Source organism: Furipterus horrens, unplaced genomic scaffold (assembly GCF_987537825.1).
Source record: "Furipterus horrens unplaced genomic scaffold, mFurHor1.1.pri manual_scaffold_7, whole genome shotgun sequence".
NCBI classification, from domain to species: Eukaryota; Metazoa; Chordata; class Mammalia; order Chiroptera; family Furipteridae; genus Furipterus; species Furipterus horrens.
In genome coordinates, this window is record NW_028327177.1 from 83,948,287 (window position 1) to 83,969,739 (window position 21,453).

The 21,453-nt window shown below is 36.4% G+C and overlaps 1 protein-coding gene across 6 annotated transcripts in view; it reads right to left on the minus strand.

Annotated features, from left to right (window-relative positions):
* Positions 1-21,453, minus strand: part of SLC25A26 (solute carrier family 25 member 26) — a 159,669-nt gene that overhangs the window by 38,519 nt on the left and 99,697 nt on the right. For all 6 annotated transcript variants that reach the window (XM_090283875.1, XM_090283874.1, XM_090283872.1 and 3 more), the window contains one exon: positions 267-311. In XM_090283875.1, coding sequence (XP_090140001.1) covers positions 267-311 — 45 coding nt within the window. The remainder of the gene's footprint in view (positions 1-266; positions 312-21,453) is intronic.

A 21,453-nucleotide genomic window follows, 5' to 3' on the forward strand; every position in this document is an offset into this window, starting at 1 on the left:
TGCAATACAGAAGAAAGCAAAGTACGTTTTTTTCTTTAACATTTTAGACTTCAGATGTGTCCATTATGATTATTTCTCAGGATCACGAGACACCTGGACAAGCTTAAAAGACTGTATTGGCATGTAAATCACACGCAAAAAAAAACTCAACCCTTCATAATTTTGAGTTTTTAAACTGCTACTCAATGTTATATTCTACTATTACACATTGAAACTATTGAGTATTTATAATAGAGGGGAATTGTATATGAAGATTGGAAACTTACTTTTAAGGACTCCCATAAGGGAAACTGGACCAATGAGAAAGGAATCTGAAGAGAAAAAAAAAAAATCAAGTAAATTAAACAGAGAATATCAGACTTTGCCTAGCGTGACTACACAAACCCATAATTATTGAGAACATTTCATTTTAACTATGTATATAATAAAGGCTAAAATTAAGCAAACATATAGGTTTACTACACATGTAGGTTTTAGGAAACAAGTTAACCGTGACTGCCTTTAGCATTCCACTAAGTCTTTGAGCCTATGAAACAGAAAATGATGCCTTGATACTCTTTTTTCAAGTGGGAGAAAAGCACAATATGGAGAGGCTCAGCTACTAAAATGACAAAATAAATATTTCGTATCCATATATAATAAAGACCTGGCATATTTCTGCTTAAGAGCTAGAGCTATCTGCTCCTGAGCAGGCCAAGAATTAGGGTTTAAAAGAGAAGAAAGGGCAGGGGAGAGGGGGACAGAGGGGTAGAGTCAAAGAGGGAGAAAGAGCTGGAGTAGAGAGATAAAAGGACCAGAAAGGAAGAGGGGAGAGAAGAAGGGGAAGGGAAAGAAGGGAGAGGGGAAAAGAGGAGTGAAAAAGAAAGAGAAGGAAGGGCAGAGAAGAGAAGAAGGGGGCAAGAGAGAAAGTAAACAGGAAGAGGGGGATAGATAGAGGAAGGAGGAGAGAAGTTGGAGAAAGACAGGAGTGGGAGAAAGAAAGGGAGAAGGAAAGAAGAGACCAGAGGGAGATGAGTGAGAAAAGGTAGAGGGCAAGGCAGGTGGAGGGAAGGAGCGGAGGTAGACGGAACCACTGGCAAGAGGAAGCTGAGATAGGGGGGTCCAGAGAAACAGCATGGGAGTGGCAAGTCTGCACCCCTCAAGAAAGAACAGCTGATCAATGTCGGAGGCATAGAGGGCTCCTGAATGCCCGATGTAGACACAAGAGCAGCAAAGAGAAGCGAAATGTGTAGTAATGAAGTATGAGTGGTGGGCTTATCCACTACACTTACATAAGAATTAACAATTAGTTGTATAACAATAAGAGTTGGAATTATCAGGCACTTATCATGTGTCAGGCATTGTGCTAACAAGCACTTCACAGGTTTTATTTTAAGGAGTCCTCACAACCCTATAAGAGAGGTATTATTACCATCCCCGTTTTATAGATGAGGAAATGGAGGTTCAGAGAAGCTGTGTAACTAGCCTAAAGGTACAGTTAGAATTAAGAAGGTCAGACACCCTGACTCCTAAATTACATCTAAGTGCATTTATCTTAATAGAGTACCTTCACCCTCAGTATAATCTATTTGCTTTTAATTAAACTTTCCAAAATTCTAAAAAATAGAACCCTATCTCTGTTACAGAACCCCTGGGCTGCTCCAATTGAAAACAAACCCACAGGCTCTTTAGTTAGGGGCCCGATTGCCCGCCGCCAGAATTACAACTCTCAATACCAGAGTTTAGTGAAAAGAAAAAGAATTGTTTATTTAAAAGTTATATAGATTTAGTTATTTGCGGATTTCTGTTGTTAAGTCTTATGTTCTTTAAAACGCCCATAAACACATATCCTTGCCTCCCCCACCCCCAACAAACCAGGCTAGTTTTAGAAAAGTCAGAGAAACCCTTTCCCTACTTTCCAAACACAGTTCAGCTTTACCAGTAGCTGCCAATCATTCAATCCTGATTAGGGAGACCTCGTCTGTGTTATGGGGTCCACCAGCTTTTAATCCAGAACCTCATGGATTCTCAGCCTCCTTGGAAACTGCATAGTTAGTCCTTTTGTAATCTGCACAATCAGCCTCAGCCTCAGTCAAATCCGCACAGTCAGCCTCAGTCTTAGTTAAATCCACACGGTCCGCCTGGCTAAAACGTCTGCCGCTTATTTTTAAATCCCTGACTACGTCCTCTGATGCAGTGGGTGCGGTAACCAGTTCTGACCATTCACAGAACCTCACGCAAGCTCTGTGTGCTTTCTCCATAACATCCCCTGGTCCAAGTCCCCTCCCATCTACCTGAGGCTTTGGATGCATTAAAGCCATTTTGCATAAAAAAGACACTAGCCACCAGCCTCAGGCATGTGGAGGCATTCTAAAAGCTGCTTCCTTTTCCCCATCCCCCAGCCGCAAACTCTGGGGATTTTTGGACTCCCCTGTTTCTGTAACATCTCCACATTTTTTGAAATAAAAGAACCCCAATGGACCCCACCCACCAACCCATGTAATATCCACCCACTGACCCCACTGGCCTGTGCTGGGGACGACGCTGCTCACAAGCAGGCCATGCCCCAGGACTGTTACTCTGTTCTCAGCTCATTGGTGAAAAGTAAATGTGGACTTTGAATTAACAGTGTGGTTGTGGGTGTGTGAATTTGTAAGTGTGAGTGTGTGAGTTTGTGTGTGTGCAATGCAAGTGTGTGAGTGCATGAGTGTGTGTGATCACAATGTTGAAGAATTAACGGCCTTTGAATTAAAAGGCATTAAATTACTTCTGAAATATTTATATTTATTCAGAAATTAAGAATCTAACATCATCTCTCTTACAATGCTGGAACAAATGATAGCCCTGGGCTTGACAGTGGCCACAGAAAGAAAATTTGTCTTCCATTTAGATAGGAAATGACAGTGAGAAAAAAAAAATCAATGTCAATAGATTGGTTTAAGCAGAATCTCAGAGAAGATTGTCATCCTCATAAATAAGCAACACTCTACCCCATATATCAAAGTGCTACAATAAGAGTTTAATTTAGTTTAGGGTTTTTTTTGCCATAAAACCATGAAAGCATCTGACACTTTCTACTCTGAAACTAAAGTGCTGTATTTCCAATTAAATTAACTATTTAAACCAAATTTTTAAAAATACACAATATGTAATAAAATACCCAAAAGGAGCACAGGCAGTAGTAGTACAGATGATTTTAATCTTCTTCTTTGTACTCTTTCCTCCCAAATGTAAATGTGTCACATTTTAACAAGAATGTAAGTATTTCACACTTACAAAGTGAAAAAGGCCTTAAAATTTACTGTAACTGTCCACGTTAGCATTCTTTACTTCTTGATCAAAATAACTCATAAAATTGCACTGTATGTTATCTGCACTTCTTCAGTACTTAATACATAATATGGGGGGGGTACAGGTTTACAGTTGTTCATATGGAAAATAATACAATAATTAATAAATAATAATACAAAAATAAACTCTGCTTCACGTACTCACAACTGTAAACCTACTTTTGTCCCACCCTGTATTAGATTTTGTCCATTTTCCTTGATTAATTATTACTCATTAAATTGTTCCTTTAATTTAAAGAAGTAATCTTAAAATCACACATTTGAAACAGCCAAACTATCCCACTGGGTATTAATTTTTAAAAATGAGCTGGTAGTAAATCCCAACTTTATTTTCTAAAACAAGATTAATTGACGGTTAAAGGTAATTAAATGTTTAAATAATTAAATTTCTGGTTTCTGAAAGTGAAATTTCCCTCATAAGATAAACTCCTGATGTGTGAAAATTTTTCAAATATTCTTCAAGTCAAAATCATATTGCATGCATCTTGTCATTTACCATATGAAGAAATAATAATGAAACGTGCTCCCCAGCAAACACCGCTTCACAGCAAAAACAAACACTTCTCCCAGCTTCCACAGTTCCCAGCAAGGCCTGTCTGGTTTGGAGTTACGTAACAGTGATGTTTCTTCAAAATGTAGAATTTAAAACCCCAAACAGATGTAAGCTGTTATTCTAAAATGTTTTATAGATAAAGAAAATGCATAACTATACTCATAAGTCTTATATTCCAAACACAACATACACATTTTATTGCACTAAAAGTTACAAAATGGCTCACTGTTTTGACCTTTTTAATGCCTCCATTTAAGATGTTTTGTTTGAATAAGGTTGTTAAGACCCAGGGCATTAATAAGTGAGTGGCAGTAAAACCAGCTACCATCAAAGAGGCAGATGTAGAAGGAAAAAAACCTGCTAAAATTTAACATGGATTCCACTAATAATAAGCATAGCAACAATTCTACGCAAGAGTGTATGTGAGGATTCCATGCGAAATGGATAAACTGAAATCTGGGTGTGGTAAACAGGGGAAGGAAGTGTTAGGTGTTACTAAAGAAATGAAGAATGTACAAAATTACATTATAACGACACTTTACCTATCACCAAGTATTGGAGTAGAATCATCCTTGAAGTCAATAAATGCTTATAATGCTGTGATCTTAAAATAAATGCCTGTAACCTTATAAGTCCTTTAACAAATAATGATGTAATATATAATGTAACTAAGGAGATATGAATATAAGACTTGTATCATTTAGCTCTAAAATTCTATTTTTCATTGGAAAGGTCAAATAAAAATACCAATTCACTTAAAAAAAAAAGAAAGACTGATTGTAAGCTGCAATGAACATATTACTACTATGAGTGATCAAGGAAGCCTAAGGAATAAGAAAGTATATTTAAAATGCAGTGTGAGTTATCATACTTTCAGAAATAACCCCAATATTTTCTAGCAATAAGACAAAAAAAAAAAAAAAAAAAAAATCACAGAAACTGCTAAGACCTCAAATCAGAAGAGGTTTGAAGAGCAGCATGGATATCAGGGTGGGTCCAAACACTGGCCGTTCCAATTTTCAAGGGATCCCACAGGGAGTCTCCTTTTTGTTGCATGACTGTGTCCAAATTTCTGTGCTTGATTTAGGATTTTTCATTCTAGTGTCACACAACAATAAAGCCATTTCTCCTCTTAAATGCTCTGTGCCTTTTCTCTTTCAACCCCAGTGGTAACAAAGGACAAATGAAGTTGAAGACCTAAAAACCATTTGTCCCAATGTGACTTGTTATTAAATTTTTTCTTTTAAAGAGTGAGATCCATTCAAATCTGGTCTGCTAGCATATCACACACACACACACACGCGCACACACACACCATAAATATATATTATTTTTAAATTTAACAACTATAAGCTATTTATGTGCACTGTATATAGGAGAAATCATGTATATATAGTAAAGGAAATTAATCTAAAAGTAGGAAACACTGGAAGTTAATTATTCCCCATATTTCTGAAACATACTAAAATTCCTAAAGAATCTTTCCACAGAAAGCAAGCATGGACACAAGAGTATGAAAATCTAATATTGAAAAGGAGATGAATATCAGTAGTTTTATTCTTAAATAATCTATTACATCTCAAAGACAGGAGCATTCAGAGTATCAGAACTTACTACAAAGCTATAGTAAGCAACACAATGCAGTAGTGGCATCAACAGGGACCTACAGACCGATGAAATAGAATAGAGAGCTCAGAAATAAACCCTTGCATATACGATCAAATGATCTTCAACAAAACCATTCAATGGGGAAAGGATAAATGGTACTAGGCAAACTAGATACTCATATGCAGAGGAATTAAGTTAGACGCTTACCTTACACCATATACAAAAATTAACTCAAAATGGATCAAAGATCTAAATGTAAGACGTAAAACAATAAAACTAGAGGAAACCTTCATGACATTATATTTGGCAATGGTTTCTTGGGTATAACACCAATCCACAGACAACAAAAGCAAAACTAGACATATGGAATTACATCAAAATTTAAAACATCTGTGTATCAAAGGACACAATCAAACAGACTGAAATGGAAGAAAATATTTGCAAATCATATATCACATAAGGGGTTAGTATTCAGAACATATAAAGAACTCCTATAACTCAACAACAGAAGAAACAAACAACCTGAATTTTTAAATGGGCAAAGAATATTTATAGACATTTCTCCAAACAAAGATATACAAACAACCATTAAGCATATGAAAAGATACTAAAAATTACTAATCATTAAGGAAATGTAACTCAAAACCACAATGAGATATTATCCATTAGGAAACTACTATCAAAAAACCCAGAAAATAACAAGTATGGATGAGGATGTGAAGAAATTGGTGGGAACGTAAAATGGTGCAGTCACTTGGAAAACAGTATGGAAGTTCCTCAAAAACAGAATTATCGTATGACTTAGCAATTCCATTTCTGGGCACATACACTAAAGAACTGAAAGCAAGGACTCAGGGAGGTATTTGTACATTCATGTTCATAGTAGCATTTATGCACAATAACCAAAATGGAAGTAACGCAAGTATCCATTGATGGGTGAATGGATACAAAAAATGTTGTAAATGCACAGTGGAATATTGCTTAGCCCTAAAAAGAAGGGAATTTCGACTTGCTACACTTGAGTACATTATGGCAAGTGAACTACGTTAGTCACAAAAAGACAAATACTATATGATTACATTTATATGAAGTATCATATAAATTCATAGAAACAGAAAAAATGAAGGCTGGGAGAAGAGGGAAATGTGGAGTTACTGTTTAATGGATAAAGAGTTTCAGTTTTACAAAATAAAAAGAGTTTGGGAGACTGGTTGCACAGCAATGTAAAAATGCTTACTACAACTCAGTTGTATACTATGTGTATTTTACCACCGTTTAAAAATATTTGTAAAATTTTAATTCTTAATAAAAAGACAAGTTAACAGACTGGAAGAAAGTTTGAAAAATATATATGACAAAGAACTTCTTTTCAAAATATACAAAGAACCTTCAAAACTTAATAAAAAGAAAAACTAATAACCCAATTTTTAAAATGCATGAAAGACTTGAACAAACATTTCACAAAGAAAGATATTCAAATCACTAATATAAACACATGAAAAGATATTCAACATCATTAGCCATCAGGGAAATGTTAGTTAAAACACACTAAGAAAAAGTCTTGTGGTTCTTCAAAAAGTTAAACATAGAATTACCATACAACCTAGTTATTCCTTTCCTAGTTATATAACCAAAATAAGTTAAAAACAGAGACTCAAACAGATACTTGTACACAACTATCTGCATCATTATTCACAATAACCAAATGAGGCAAGTGTCCATCAACAAATTAATAGATAAACAAAATGTGGTATATCCATACAATGGAATGCTATTCAGCCATAAAAAGAAACGAAACTCTGATATATACTACAATATGGAGGAACCCTGAAAACATTAAGCCAGATAGAAAAGGACAAACACTGTACAATTCTACCTACAAGAAATAGCTAGAATAGGCAAACTAATAAAGAAACCTAATTAAATGTTTCCTGGGACTCAAGGGAGAGGGGAGTGGGGAGTCATTGCTGAATGAGTAGAGTTTCTGTCTGTATGAAGTGATTAAATAGTTTCAGGAGTACACAGTAGTAATCATTGCACTACATTGTGACTAATACTGAAGTGTACACTTAAAGTGATTAAAATGGCAAATTTTGTTATATCTATTTTACCACAATTAAAAAAAAACATTTTTAAAAAGCACATTTTATGGTGCCATTATACAACCACTATAAAAGCTGATATGAACAAGACTGACAAAACCAAATAAAAATAAGCATGTGGAGCAACCACAACTCTCATATTTTCTTGGTAGGAATTTAAAACAGAACAATGACTTTCAAAGGGGGTTTGCTAAGTTTTTATTTGATCCAAAAATTTTATCCCGAGATATGTATTCAAAAGCAATGACAATATATGTCTATAATAAATTTATACATGACTGTTACAGCAGCTTTAATCACAATAGTTAGTGCCCATGAACAGGAGAAAGGCTATACAAATTGTGGTGTATTCATACAATGGAATATTAGTAATAAAATGAAAAGAACTACTGATACGTGCTATAACATGGATGATTGTCACACACATTACGTCAAGCAAAAAAAGTCAGACCAGAAACGGTTTATATTGTATAACTCTATTTATATAAAGTTCTAAGAAAAAGCAGAATTACCTGAGTGGGCAGACTGACTGAGATGGGGATACAGAAAAATCTGATCAGAACACTGGAAAGGGGTAGGAAGAGGCCATAGGAGTTTGCCCAAGGCAATGGTAAACAGCCTAGGACAGGACTGGCTGAGAAGCTGAATGCCTCTGGAATAAAAGAAGTGCTCTTGGGCTCTCAAACAAGCACTGGCTCTCTCTAGCTCTCTCTCTCAGGCTCTTCTTCCTTGAGAATGCCTGGATGATTGTGCTGCAGCTGCCTGCATTTCCCAATGGACAATATTGTGGATATGAAGAAACTCCAGGCACAGCCTAGGGTTGGGCTGGCCTGGCAGAGGGTGGCAGGTTTATTCTTTGGGTGTTTTAGAGGGGATGAGCTCTGAGGCAGAAGCCTGCCATTCTTCCAAAGTTGTGTAGCTTTTGGAGCTTATGTTTTAGTTTGTGAACTAACCTTATAGAAATAAAATAATTAAAACTAACGGGGAGGAAAAAAAAAAAATGACAGGACAGCTCAGGTGTTAGAGTTTAGCCTTAATTGATAGGCTTAGGTGAGTAATGCATGTGGAAAGCTGTTATTCCAAAACTGTGAAGTTTTTGAATAAAGGCTCCTTTCCTTTATCACCAAACCTCTGCCTCCAGAATTTTGTCTAGAGGGTGGCACCAGGCAGCAGGACCCCAACTGCTGCTTGGTAACAATGGGACACCGGAGCACGTTCCAGGCTTATGGAAATCTTCAATATCATAAGAGGGGTGTGGATTACATGACTTTTTCATTCTTCAAAATGATGTATCTATGATTGTGATTCCATGTATAAAGATTTTATCTACAAATATATTTATAAAAAGTATGACAGTAATCAAGGTGAAGAGTGGGTGGTGTTAGGGCCAAAGACTGCCATTTTTCCCACCCCATGACCAGCCACCTGCATCAGACCTTGCAAAACAGGCTATGGCTGGTGGTCACTTGGTTCTCGGAAACTGATACCTGTGGTCTTCCCAGGTGTCCTGTGTTCTCAAAACTACCACTCCCTGTTTTGTGGCCTGTGGTCATGCCTGGGGTCCTGTGTTCTCAGAAACCTCTTCTACACATTTTGCAAGAATCAATTGTTTTAGCCTGCGGTCAGGTTGTTATGCTTGCCCAGATTCTTGACAATCCTGTTTCGCAGGACTCAAGCCCTTAAAAACCTCTGATCTGCTGTGGCTTGGGGCTGCAGCCACTCCAGATTCAGCCCAGCTGCTTAGACCTCCCCACTAAAGGCTTTGAACTGGTTTAATGGTCTCCTCCCTTCTTCCTCGCACAAATCTAACTGGTGGACATACAGATGATAAAATGGCAGAATATTGATAACTACTGAAGCTTAGTGGTGAGTACTTTGGGTGTATTATACTATTGCTTACCTTGTTTAGGTTTTAATTTTTTCTTAATAAAAAATAAGTATATAAGTAAAGCATGACCACATTCTCATTATTAAAATTCATATACAGAAGCCTGGAACTAAAGGTCAAAGTAAGCTCCCTATCCTCAGTTAACCACAGTTAATTGACATTAATAGTTTGGGATATAGCTTCTCATTTACCTCAACATATTTAGTTTTATCCTTTTTAAAAAATAAGACATTAGTATATAAAAAATTCCAAAATTTGATTTTTTCCCCCTAAACAATGTTTTAAAGATAATTCCATGTTGATTAATATAGAGCTGTCATTTCTGATCATTGCATAGTATCTCATAATATTTAACTATCCCTTGAGGACTTATTTCTAATTTTTCCCCATAAAATACTTTTTTGTTAAGCTGATCATTTATAATACACAGGAGATTCTAGTATAGCATACAGATTGTAAATATATAATTTCTGAACATACTTAATAACATGGAAGGCTAAGGCCTAGTGTTAATCCTTGATTAGCATAATTATCCTTAAAAATGTTAACATTCAGGAATATCAGAGCACAAAGAAATTCTCTCGTAGGTATGAAGTTTAATTTAAGAAACCAATCAAACTGAAAATCAGAAAGTCACACTAGCTTTCATATGTCAAGTAAGTGATTCTGATATACTGTTCAATATTAACTGACTCCTAGCAAATGCTCAATACTTTCCACAGGTCTGGAACCATTACTTATGCAGAGGAATTATGGTATCAAGAACTACCAACCTGTGCCTGACTTAGCAGAATGTAAATATGAGGTCACAAGGAGATATAACTTGTGCCCAACCAAAAAACAAACAAACAAACAAAAAACTTTTTGGTAGTTGAGATTCTTAAGAAATAAAATTAGGAATACTTTTAAAGTTTCCATTTAATTCAAACATGTTTTAAAAAACTATCTTTTTATTTCAATTACAGTTGACATAATATCAGTTTCAGATATACAACCCCATGATTAGACATTCTATAACTTACTAAATGATCACCTCAATAAATCTAATACTCATCTGACAGCATACAGTTATTACAATATTATTGACTATATTCCTTATGTGGTATTTTACATCCCTATGACTATTCTGTAACTACCAACTTGTACTTCTCTTTTTTAAGTATATTTTATTGATTATAGTTACAATAGTTTCAATTTTTTCTCCCCTTTGCTCTCCTCCAACTTGTACTTCCTAATCCCTTCATCTTTTTGACCCCAACTTCCTACCATCTGGCAACTGTCAAAATGTTCTCTGTATCTATGAGTCTGAAAAAAAACCTATTTTTATATAAATACACATACATCGTCGTCGGCAGCCGTCCGTCTCGAGAGACGATGGTGTAGCTTCTTAAGAGTCTATCTGCACTGCCGAGAATGGTTGTGCAGTCCGACTCGGGAGTGACACGGTATCTGTCTCCTCCCGTGTTGAATCGACATCTTGTGATGACGCTGGAGTGTCCTCTCCAGTGAAGCTGAAGCTACAGAGCCTGGGCAGGGTGATATGGAGGGTCTGCTGTTGCCCAAGCAGCAGACCCCCCCTCTCTTCGCAGCTGAAGGGTCCAAGGGAAAGACGGAGTCAATACAGCTTGGCTTCAGGTGCGCCGCAGGAGTTGCCGGTGTTGACTACAACGTCAAACCGCCTTAGGGACTCCGGCTCCGGATTTTCTGTCGGGGTTTACTCCCTTAGCCTTTCCCCTGAAGAGGTATGCCGCAAGGCAGCGGAGGTTTTTTGGAGTCAGAGTTTTCCTTCTCTGAAATACACATACATATACATACATAAACAGACATATACACAGTGGTCCATTTATTTTCATTGGCTTCTTTTTTTTTAACTATCTTTCAATTCAGTTTACTAAAGAACAAAATAAGCAAACAAACAAAACAGAAACAGATTCACAGTTCTTACAATAACTACTCAGCAGTTAGGATGATTCTTGCTAATGAAACCTGAAATTATCCTTTGTGGATAAGAAACCAACGAAGAAGTTCATTTTCAGTTCTTCAAAGTCATTTACAGTATGTTAAGCAGTGCTGACTGAAGCCTTCTAAAGAAATAGCCAAAGTAATAGAGAGAAGTGCTAAAGACTCAGAAATGTCAAAACCAGAATTCCTGTCAAAATGTTAGAACTGTGGCACAGGATCAGGAAACAGATGTTTTCAGTTGGAATCTGAATGCAAACTTTAATTCCTTACAAAATATAATGAGACTGTTCTTAAGATTTTCATCTGCAGCTGCAAATGACATTAGCATGCATAATTCAGTTGTTTTCCCCACTTACAAATCCTTCTTTCTTCCCCCAGTTGGCACATTTAACTCTTAACTCAGAAAGCAAAATAGAGGGCGAGGAAAAATGAATAACCAATCCCTCAAGAAGTCCTACACTGGGAAGTAGATTATGTTACTTATTTTTCTACCAACTGCTCTTGTAAATTAAGGCACATGCTTAATTTTCAGGTTTTCCCATTTCTGGAGCAACTGTTTTTTTAGTAATAAAGATGTTCTAATTGATGGTTTCCCAAACTCTAAATAATAAAAATAAAATTAATTAAATTTAGAAGAGTAACCAGGAGCAATAACCATCTCACCTAATATTCAAATCATTTGTAGAGATACATCCTTTGAGCACTTCTGCAAAATTACAGCTTGAAAAGAATCGTGAAAAATAAAAATAGGTTTGTATAGTGGTTAGGCCATGTGAGTAGTTCACCTGTTTCCTCCCTCCCTCCCCCATACTTGCCTTTCTCTCTCAGCACCACCTCCAACCTCTCCACAAAATCCATTGGTAGGAAAAACATATTAGAAAGTAGCCCTGCCCTGGCTGGTGCGGCTCAGGTGGTTGGAACATCATCCTATACACCAAAGGTCGTGGGTTCGATTCCCAGTCAGGGCACATGCCTTTGTAGTGGGTTCAATCCCTGGTCAAGGAGTGTATGAGACCCAGCAAATTGATCTCTCTCTCTCTCTCTCTCTCTCTCTCTCTCTCTCTCTCTCTCCCTCCCTCCCCTACCCCCCATCCTCCCTTCCTTTCTTTCCAAAAGCAATGAAAAAAATGGCTTTGGGTGAGGATAAAATAATAATAATAAAATCAAGAAAGCAGCCCCACTAATACAAAATGACAAGGAGGCTGAGCAGTAATGTGGCACTGACCCATTTATAGTATGGTCAGAAGAAAGAAGGGGTTGGGGGAGCAGGAAAAAAGACAGTAAAGTTGATAAGGGCTGTAAGGTAGCAGTGTCTGGTTTGCATATCATTACATCTTAGTATTTGGTATACCTGACTACCCAGTAACTATTTATTACATAAGCGAAGGAGGAAAGGCAAAGGAATGAAAGAAGAGAAGGTTGGGAAGAAGGCTGGTGGCAAAATTAAGGAAGAATCAAGGTCTTTTGGCTTATGGTCCAATGAATACTCTTTCCACTCATCAACTCATCAACTATTGATTTATAAATACTTGTCAGAACAATGTTCTGAGAGCTTAATAACAAGAAAAAAGTGAATATCAATTATAGAGAAAGGGATAAAATACAAATAGATCCCATTTGTTATGTTTGTTAAGTCAACAAGTCAAATAAATATGCATATATATATATATATATATTTTTTTTTTTTTTTTTTAAATTCCAGGAAACAGAAGCTTTGGAAAACAACTCGATAAATGCCTCTCTGATTAACTCTTATTCATTTATGATAATAGAAAATAACATAAAAGCCCAGGTGTCAAGAACTACCAGTGATTTACTCTGTATAATTAAGAGAGAAGCCATATCTTCAGAAGAATAGTTTTGGGTTGAATTTAAGGTATTAGATAAACGAGTGGAATAAGTTGCTATAAGACATTGCCCCCAGTTTACTGGTTATCTTTCCCTCAGTTCTGTTACATAGGTTGGGTCTTACTAAATAATTTGTGAACACTCTACCACAGCTAATTAATGTTTGACAGTAACAACAATACTAGTTTATGCCTATCAATCAATTAGGAAAGATAGGAAACAAACTTCAGGGTCTGATGTAGATTTTAAAAGATGATGGGAAAAATATTTACTAATCAAAGGGAGAACAAGAAATTAAGCCAGATTTCTCAGCCAGCGTTGCTGCACTACCCAAGAAACCTTGAGTGTCCAGTGGCGCCTCACAAACTTGCTTTCCCCTTCAATCACGCATCAGCTTTGGGTTGGCGTGGCTGCCCTCAAGTGGTTGCCTGTGCTCCAGCGTCTTCTCATTCCCAGACCCAATCAGAAGGAACACACAAAATCTAAGACATGCCATTCGCAAGACAAAAGGCAGAAGAGGACTAACAGAAACTTGGTAGAGCTCTTCAAGCTCTGTTCAGAACTAGCATGCTGTCACTTCTGCATACATTCCACTTGCTATGACAAGTCATAAGGCCAAGCCTAACCACGGGACAAGGAGGAATTGCAAATCATTTAACAGCAGTCAGGGAAGTACAATCGATCCTCACACAGGAAAAGAAGAAAGAAGATGAGAACTATTAACATCATTTATACCACATATCTTACAACTTCTGTGCTTTTCTTCCCATTGTTGGTAAGTCTAAGCAAAAGCATACATCCACAACCATTAAGGGAATGAAAAAAAGAAAAGTCCAGGCTTCATAATGATCCTGGGAACAGGCTGACATGAACTCATCGCCCTTTACCTCCACTATCATCTTTAATCTGTCTGCTGCAACAGACACAGGCCTGGAGCCTGCAGACAGCGCATGGAATTGAAGCCTTGGTCTCTGTGGTGTAGAGGAGGGAACTGGGATGTGTGAGGTTTTAATCTTTCTGGAAGGTGGGCAAGTGCCTCAAGACCAGCATCTTGAAACTCTGGATAAAGGACTTTAAATTTATGGTTCCAGAAAAAGCCTGGACTGTGGAGGTCAGATGACTCTTGGGGGAAGTGGGGGGCTTGTCTCTCTCAATCATTAAATGCCAAGGCCAGGACTGTGCCCGAAGAAGGCTGAGCACCCAAAAAGACAGTGATCAGTCAGGACAAAGGCAGAAAACCCACAAACAAAGTTACTTCAAGACAAGAGGTCAATATGGGTCAGAAAAATAACAACGGAACTTAGGAAGATTTAAGTACAACAGAGAGAGTATTCCTGGATCTAAAAATATGATTTTCCAAATAAACCATACAGTAAATAGCTGAAGGAAAGAATGGGTCGTGGCAAAGGTCCAAATATGTGGTCTGTAAGATCAAATGGAAAAAATTGCTCAAAGCAGCAAAACAGAATCATGACAGAAAAGATAAGAGACCTGGAGGACATGATAGCAGAGAACAGACTACTGAGAGAAAGTCGGTAGCCAAACAGTACATCTGGCACCTGGAAGGAAAAATAAAGATGCATGGATACTCACAAAATGTTCCGTTCACATGCATCACCCAGCAAAACACCTGTGAAAGAATTTTGACTAGAGAACAAACAAATTAGAACAGAGGCTCTCTGGGAAGAATAGAAGAGGCAATAGAAGTAAAATAAACTTTGTATTTGCATTTGCTTTCCCTCCATATATAGTTTCATGTATTGTATCAATTTCACTGACTCTACAAGCTATAAAAAACAAATGCTGCCAACTGTAAATCTAACAATCAATTATAAGGCATTTCTTAATTTCAGAAGTGCTAAAAATTTTTTAAAAAGCTTTTTAGATTCATGAAATATGATAGTTTTATATACAGTTTAATCTAAACAAATAATGAGTAACTTATCTGGTAGCATCTAATAAATTCTAAATCAGAACTCTTGAAACAAAACATATACAGCAAAGCAGTACCTAGTTAAAGACTTGAACTAATAGTATTAAATTGTCTCATGAAAATCTAGGAGTTGGGAGAGGGCTAAAGATAGGAGTAAAAGTAACTTTTAAGTTCTCATCTGGGCATGAGAGAGAAGGAAGTGACGAGGGTAGAAGTAGGAGGTACAAAAACAAAACAATCACAGGCAAGTTAAGTTGCTGAGGAAAAATCACTAGTACCTCATTTTCAATAATGGTAAATACATATTCCAGTTAAAAGTACAGGGAAAGAAAAGGTAATCATTAATGGAATGGAAATGTCTAGTAAAGTTTCCAAAGTAACTGCATTAATTAACAATCTGAAATAACTTGATCAAACCAGCAAAAATAAGAAAACTGATAAGAAACCACATGTAAAAATATATAACAAAGCAAGTTAAAAATAAAAATTATCTATATAATTGTTTGTGAAATAATCAAATTATTCCATTAAAAGGCCTAGTTACATTCTGTCTAAAAGAAGTGTTGTGTTTAAAATAGAACAAAATAATAAGGAAATGCTTAAAAGGACAGGAATTAGGATTTTTTAAAAAGAGACATTAAAAGCCATGATGAAGAAGGTATGTTATAAACCCATACTCAACCACACACACAGCAACGGAATTAGAAATTGAAACGAGATAGGGATGCCTGCTGTCAGCAGTATTAATCAAATTCCTCAAAGGTTCTGGTGAACACAGTAAGGCACGAAAATGAAATAAACAGTAGGAACACTGGGAAAGGAAAAGAGGAAGGAGAATAGAAAGGAACCCTTCTCATCCTATGTAATGACTTTTGCCTTAGAAAACCCAACAATTTCCAGTAAAACCACTCCAGATTTAATCAGATAATTGAGTAATGTGGCTGGTTACAGAGAAATTTAAAAATCAATAACTTTTAAAGCCATTCTATCAATAAATTAAGTTCCTAAAAAGAAGGGGGGGGGGCAGCTGAGTCAGTTCACAATAGGAACAAAAACTAGAAAATACCTAGAAATAAATTCAATAAGAGGGGCATAAGACCTATACTATATGAAAAAAACTATAAAACTGTATCAAAGGACATCAAAAAGGTCTGAAAAAAAAAAGGAGAAACTATACTACATTCTTGTCAGTTCTCCCAAGCTTAATATATAAATTTCATACTCTTTAAAATATCAAATGTCTTTAAAAATAGCATATTCGTTTTTTATTGAATTGACTGAGGCAACATTAGTGAATAAAATTATATAGAGTTCAGGTATACAATTCTACAATACATCATCTGTACATTGTATTATGTGTTCACCACCCCAAGTCAAGTCTCCTTCCATCACCATTTATTCTCCCTATACTCTCTTCTACCTTTCTCCCAAACACTGCCCCCCCACCCCATTTCCTCTGGCAATCACCATACTGTTGTCTGCGTCCGTAAGTCTTTTTTTTTTTTCTTTGCTTAATCCCTTCACACTTCTCCTCACCCAGACCCAAACCCTCTCCCCTCTGAAAGCTGTCAGTCTCTCTTCTGTATCAAAAATAAATAAAGTAAAAACAGTATACTGATCTTAACATTTACATAGAAGAAAAATGCCCATGCATAGCTAAGAATTTTTTGAAAAAGAGGAGCAAGGGTGGGTTGGGGGAGAAGAAGAATCTAGGTTCATATATCAGAATATATTATAAAGTTGTTTTAATCAGATCAAGTGATTATTAGTCTAAAAGTAGATTAAACTATTAACAATAGTGAACCAAGTAATAAATTTCAATAGATATGAGGATTTTATTTATACAAAGTTAGGGAAAGGTGCTAGCATAATACATTAAAAGCAACTGGAAGAAAACAGGACACATCTTATTTCAGGCACAAAAAATAAAGACTACACATATTAAATGGAAAAAAAAAACTGTTTGATAAGAACCCTGCAAAAACTAAAGAGAATTTAAGTGCATTCATGATACAGACAAAGGAGACTTTAACCCCAGAAGCTACAAAATGAGAAGACAGGCATATTTTTATGTAGAAGACTACATAAAAAATTAAAAATTTCTATAGCAAACAACGGAAAAGTAAAAGAATAGATAATAGCTTTGGGGAAAATATTTCCAATGCAGAGGGCAGAGGCTTAACATTTATAAATACAAAGAGCTCTTACAAAATGACAAGATCACTATCCAGGGGGTGGAAGTGGCAAAGGACATAAAAGGGGCAAATTCACAGAAGAGCAATTTCCAGTGATCAGTGTTACCAATAAACAAGAAGACACTCAAACTCAGGGAAATGCAAACTGAACTAGGAAGGAGGTATTGTTTAACATCAATCAGAATGGCAAAATTGATAAGACTTGTTCTGGCAGACAGGCAAAGAAAGGGTCCTCTCAAACATGGTGGTGGATGTGTGAATTGCTAATTTAAAAAAATGTTCTAGGAGATCCAACATGGCAGAGGACTAAGTGGAAGCTACACTAACCTCCTCCCAGAACCAAACTGGAATTACAATTAAGTTGTAGAGAACTTGTAGAGAACTCATACAGAATAACCAGCTGAACAATAGCTGGAGAGATGCCTTATAACCAAGGACAGATGGAAGAAACCACATCATCACAACATGACTGGTAGAGTGCAGAGGAAGCACAAGAGGGCTGGTGGGCTCCCACAGGAGGCAGCTGAAGTGCTGGAGACAAACTTCAGTGGCAGGGAGGTTCCCCCTGAGAAGTGTGGGATATAAACCCCAAGCTGGGCTCCCCAGCCTACAGCACTGGAGCCAGGAAGAAACCCAGATAATATCCAGCTCTGAAAAGCAGCGGGATTTCTGTCTGTCTGGGACAGTCAGCTGGAGACACAGAGAGCCTTTTAAAGGGCGAATGCATAAATTTCATTTGCAGCCACTTACCCTGGGCTCGAGCAAAAAAAAAAAAAAAAAAAAGGAGGGGGGCAACGAGTGGACTTGAGATGCTTAAGGTGAGTCTGGGGGTGGTGGCTTTGGGGAGAGAACTGAGGCAGCAGCTGTCATCATCCCTGTGCTGAGTCATCCCCCATACTGCAGGAACCATCTCGTTCAGGCAGAGCAGTCCCCTTCAAGTGGCATCAGCATGACAGGAAGCAATAGCCCCACCCACAGGAATTACTCTGCCCCACCCTGCAGTTATTAAGCCTGACTGCTGAGTACAGATTGAGTAGATTCACACTTGTTGGTTTATTGATGATAGCCACTCTGACAGGTGTGAGAAGATATCTCAGTGTGGCTTTAATTTGCATTTCTCTAAGGATAGTGATGTTGAGCATCTATGTCTGTACAGTAGTCCCTCTCTATATCACGGTTCACTGTCGCGACCTCAATGTGCCGCGGGATTTTTTAAAATATTATATTTAATTATTTATCGTGGATTTTTCGCTATATTGTGGGATTTTGCAGTACTGCATGTGTATGCTGTTAAAGTTACGTAGGTTTAAGAGTGCAGAAGATGTTTAAGAACATAAGTAGTGTTTATAAAAGCGTGGAAAAGGTTAGTAATGGAGTGGGACAGGTTAATAAGGGACTGGGAACGGTTTATAAGTGTGTGGGAAGAGTTTATAAAGCCTTAAAATATATATAAATACTAAAATAAATGTAAGGTTTCTACTTCGCAAATTTTCACCTTTCACAGGGGGGTCTAGAACATAATACCCGCAACAAGTGAGGGAATACTGTATTGACCATCTGTACGTCCTCTTTGGAGAAGCATCTATTAAAGTCCTTGGCCCATTTTTTAATTGGTTTTAAGTTACTATATATGAGTTCTTCATAAATTTTGGATATTAACCCCTTAGCAGATGTATCATTGACAGATATGGTCTCCCATCTGGTAGGCTCTCTTCATTTTATTGATGATTTCCTTTGCTGTGCAAAAGCTTAGTGTAATGCAGTCGTATTTGTTCCTTTTTTCTTTTCTTTCCCTTGCCCAAGGAGATGTATTTTTTAAATATTACTAAGAGCAACATCAAAGCATTTGCTCCGTATGTTTTCTTATACATATACATAGTATCATGTCATCTGCAAATAATGACAGTTTTACTTCTTCCTTTGCAATATGGGTGCCTTTCCTTTTTCTTGTCTGATTGTGGCTAGGATTTCCAGTACTATGTTGAAAAAGAGTGGTGAAAGAGGACATCCCTGTATTGTTCCTGACCTCAAGGAAAACTCTTTTAGCATTTCACCATTGAGGATAATGTTGGCTGCAGGTTTGTTATGTTGAGGTATGCTCCCTCTATTCTACTCTGCTGAGATTTTTTATCAAAAAAGAATGCTGGAATTTGTCAAATGCTTTTTCTAAATCTATTGATATGATCATATGATTTTTACCCTTAATTTTATGTGATAAATCATGTTAATTGATTTGTATGTACTAAACCAACTTTGTATTTCAAGAATAAAGATCACAGTGTATGATCTTTTTAATGTATTGCTGAATTTAGTTTGCTAATATTTTGTTGAGGACATGTTCATCGGGGATATTGGCCTATACTTTTTTGTAATGTCTTTCTCTGGCTTTGGAATCATGACAGCACTGGCCTTGTAAAATGAGTTTGGGAGACTTCACTCTTTAATTTTTTTTGATAAGTTTAAGAATAAGTATTAATTCTTCTTTGAATGCTTGGTAAAATTCATCTATGAAGCCATCCAGTCCACAATATTTGTTGTTGGGAGTTTTCTGATTATTGACTAAATTTTGTTAGTAGTAATCAGTCTGTTCAGATTTTTTGTTTCTTCTTGATTTGGACTTGGAAGATTATATGTTTCTAAGAATTTAACCATGTCTTACAGATTGTCCAATTTGTTGGCATATTTGTATTATTTTCTTATGATCCTTTGTATTTCAGTGGAGTCACTTGTTACTTCTCTTTCATTTCTGATTTTATTTGAGTCCCTCTCTTCCTTACTTGATGAGTCCAGTTAAAGGTTTATCATCAATCTTGTTTATCTTTTCAAAGAGCCAGCTCTTGGTTTCATTGATCTTTTGTGTTTTTGCTTTTTTTTTTTTTTTCTGGTGGGGTGGCTCTATTGAGTTTATTTCCACTCTAATCTTATTATTTCCTTCTGTCTACTCATTTTGGCTTTATTTGTTGTTCTTTTTCTAGTTCTCTAGTGGAAAAGTTAGATTATTTATCTGAGATTTTTCTTGTTTCTTGAGGCAGTCTTGTATTGTTATGATTTTTCCTCTTATGACTGCTTTCACTGTGTCCCATAGATTTTGGGTCAGAATGTTTTCACTTTTATTTGTCTTACAGTATCTTTTGATTTCTTCATTAGTCCCCTTTATAACCCAATCATTGTTTAATATGTTATTTAGCCTCCATCTGTTTGTGTGTTTTTCAATTTTTTCCTTGTAATTGATTTCTAGTTTCATGCTATTATGGTGGGAGGAAATGGTTGATATGATTTTAATCTTCTCAAATTTATTGAGACTAGTTTTGTGGCATAGCATTTGGTCTATCCTGGAAATTGTTCCATGTGTGCTTGAAAAGAATGTATATTCTGCTACTTTGAAGCTAAATGCTTTATAAATTAAATCCATCTTGCCTAATTTGTCATTTAAGGCTGCTATTTCCTTTTTGATTTTCTGTCTGGAAGATCTAGCCATTGATGTCAATAGGGTGTTAATATCCCCTTCTATGACTGTATTACTGTCCATCTTTCCCTTTATGTCCATCAATACTTGTTTTGCATATTTAAGTTCTCCTATGTTGGATGCATAAATGTTTACAAGGGTTATATTCTCTAATTAGATTAATTCCTTTAACATTATGAAATGTCCTTCTTTGTCTCTTCTTACAGCCTTTGTTTTAAAGTCTATTTTATCTGATATAATACTGCTAGCCCAGCTTTTTTAATTTTCTATTACATGAAATATCTTTTTCCATCACTTTATTTTCAATTGTGTGTCTTGCAAACTGTCTTGTAGACAGCCCATGTATGGATCTTGTTTTCTTATCTGCTATCTCTTTTTATTGGAACACTGAATCCATTGACATTAAAAAAGATTATTGATAGGTATAGTTACTGCAATTTTATTTTATTTTATTTCATTTTATTTTATTTGTCCTTCTGTTCCTTAAAGAGATCCCGTTAAAATTTCTTATAATACTAGGTGGTGGCAGTGCCTTTTTTTCTTGTATGGGAAGCTCTTATCTCTCCTTC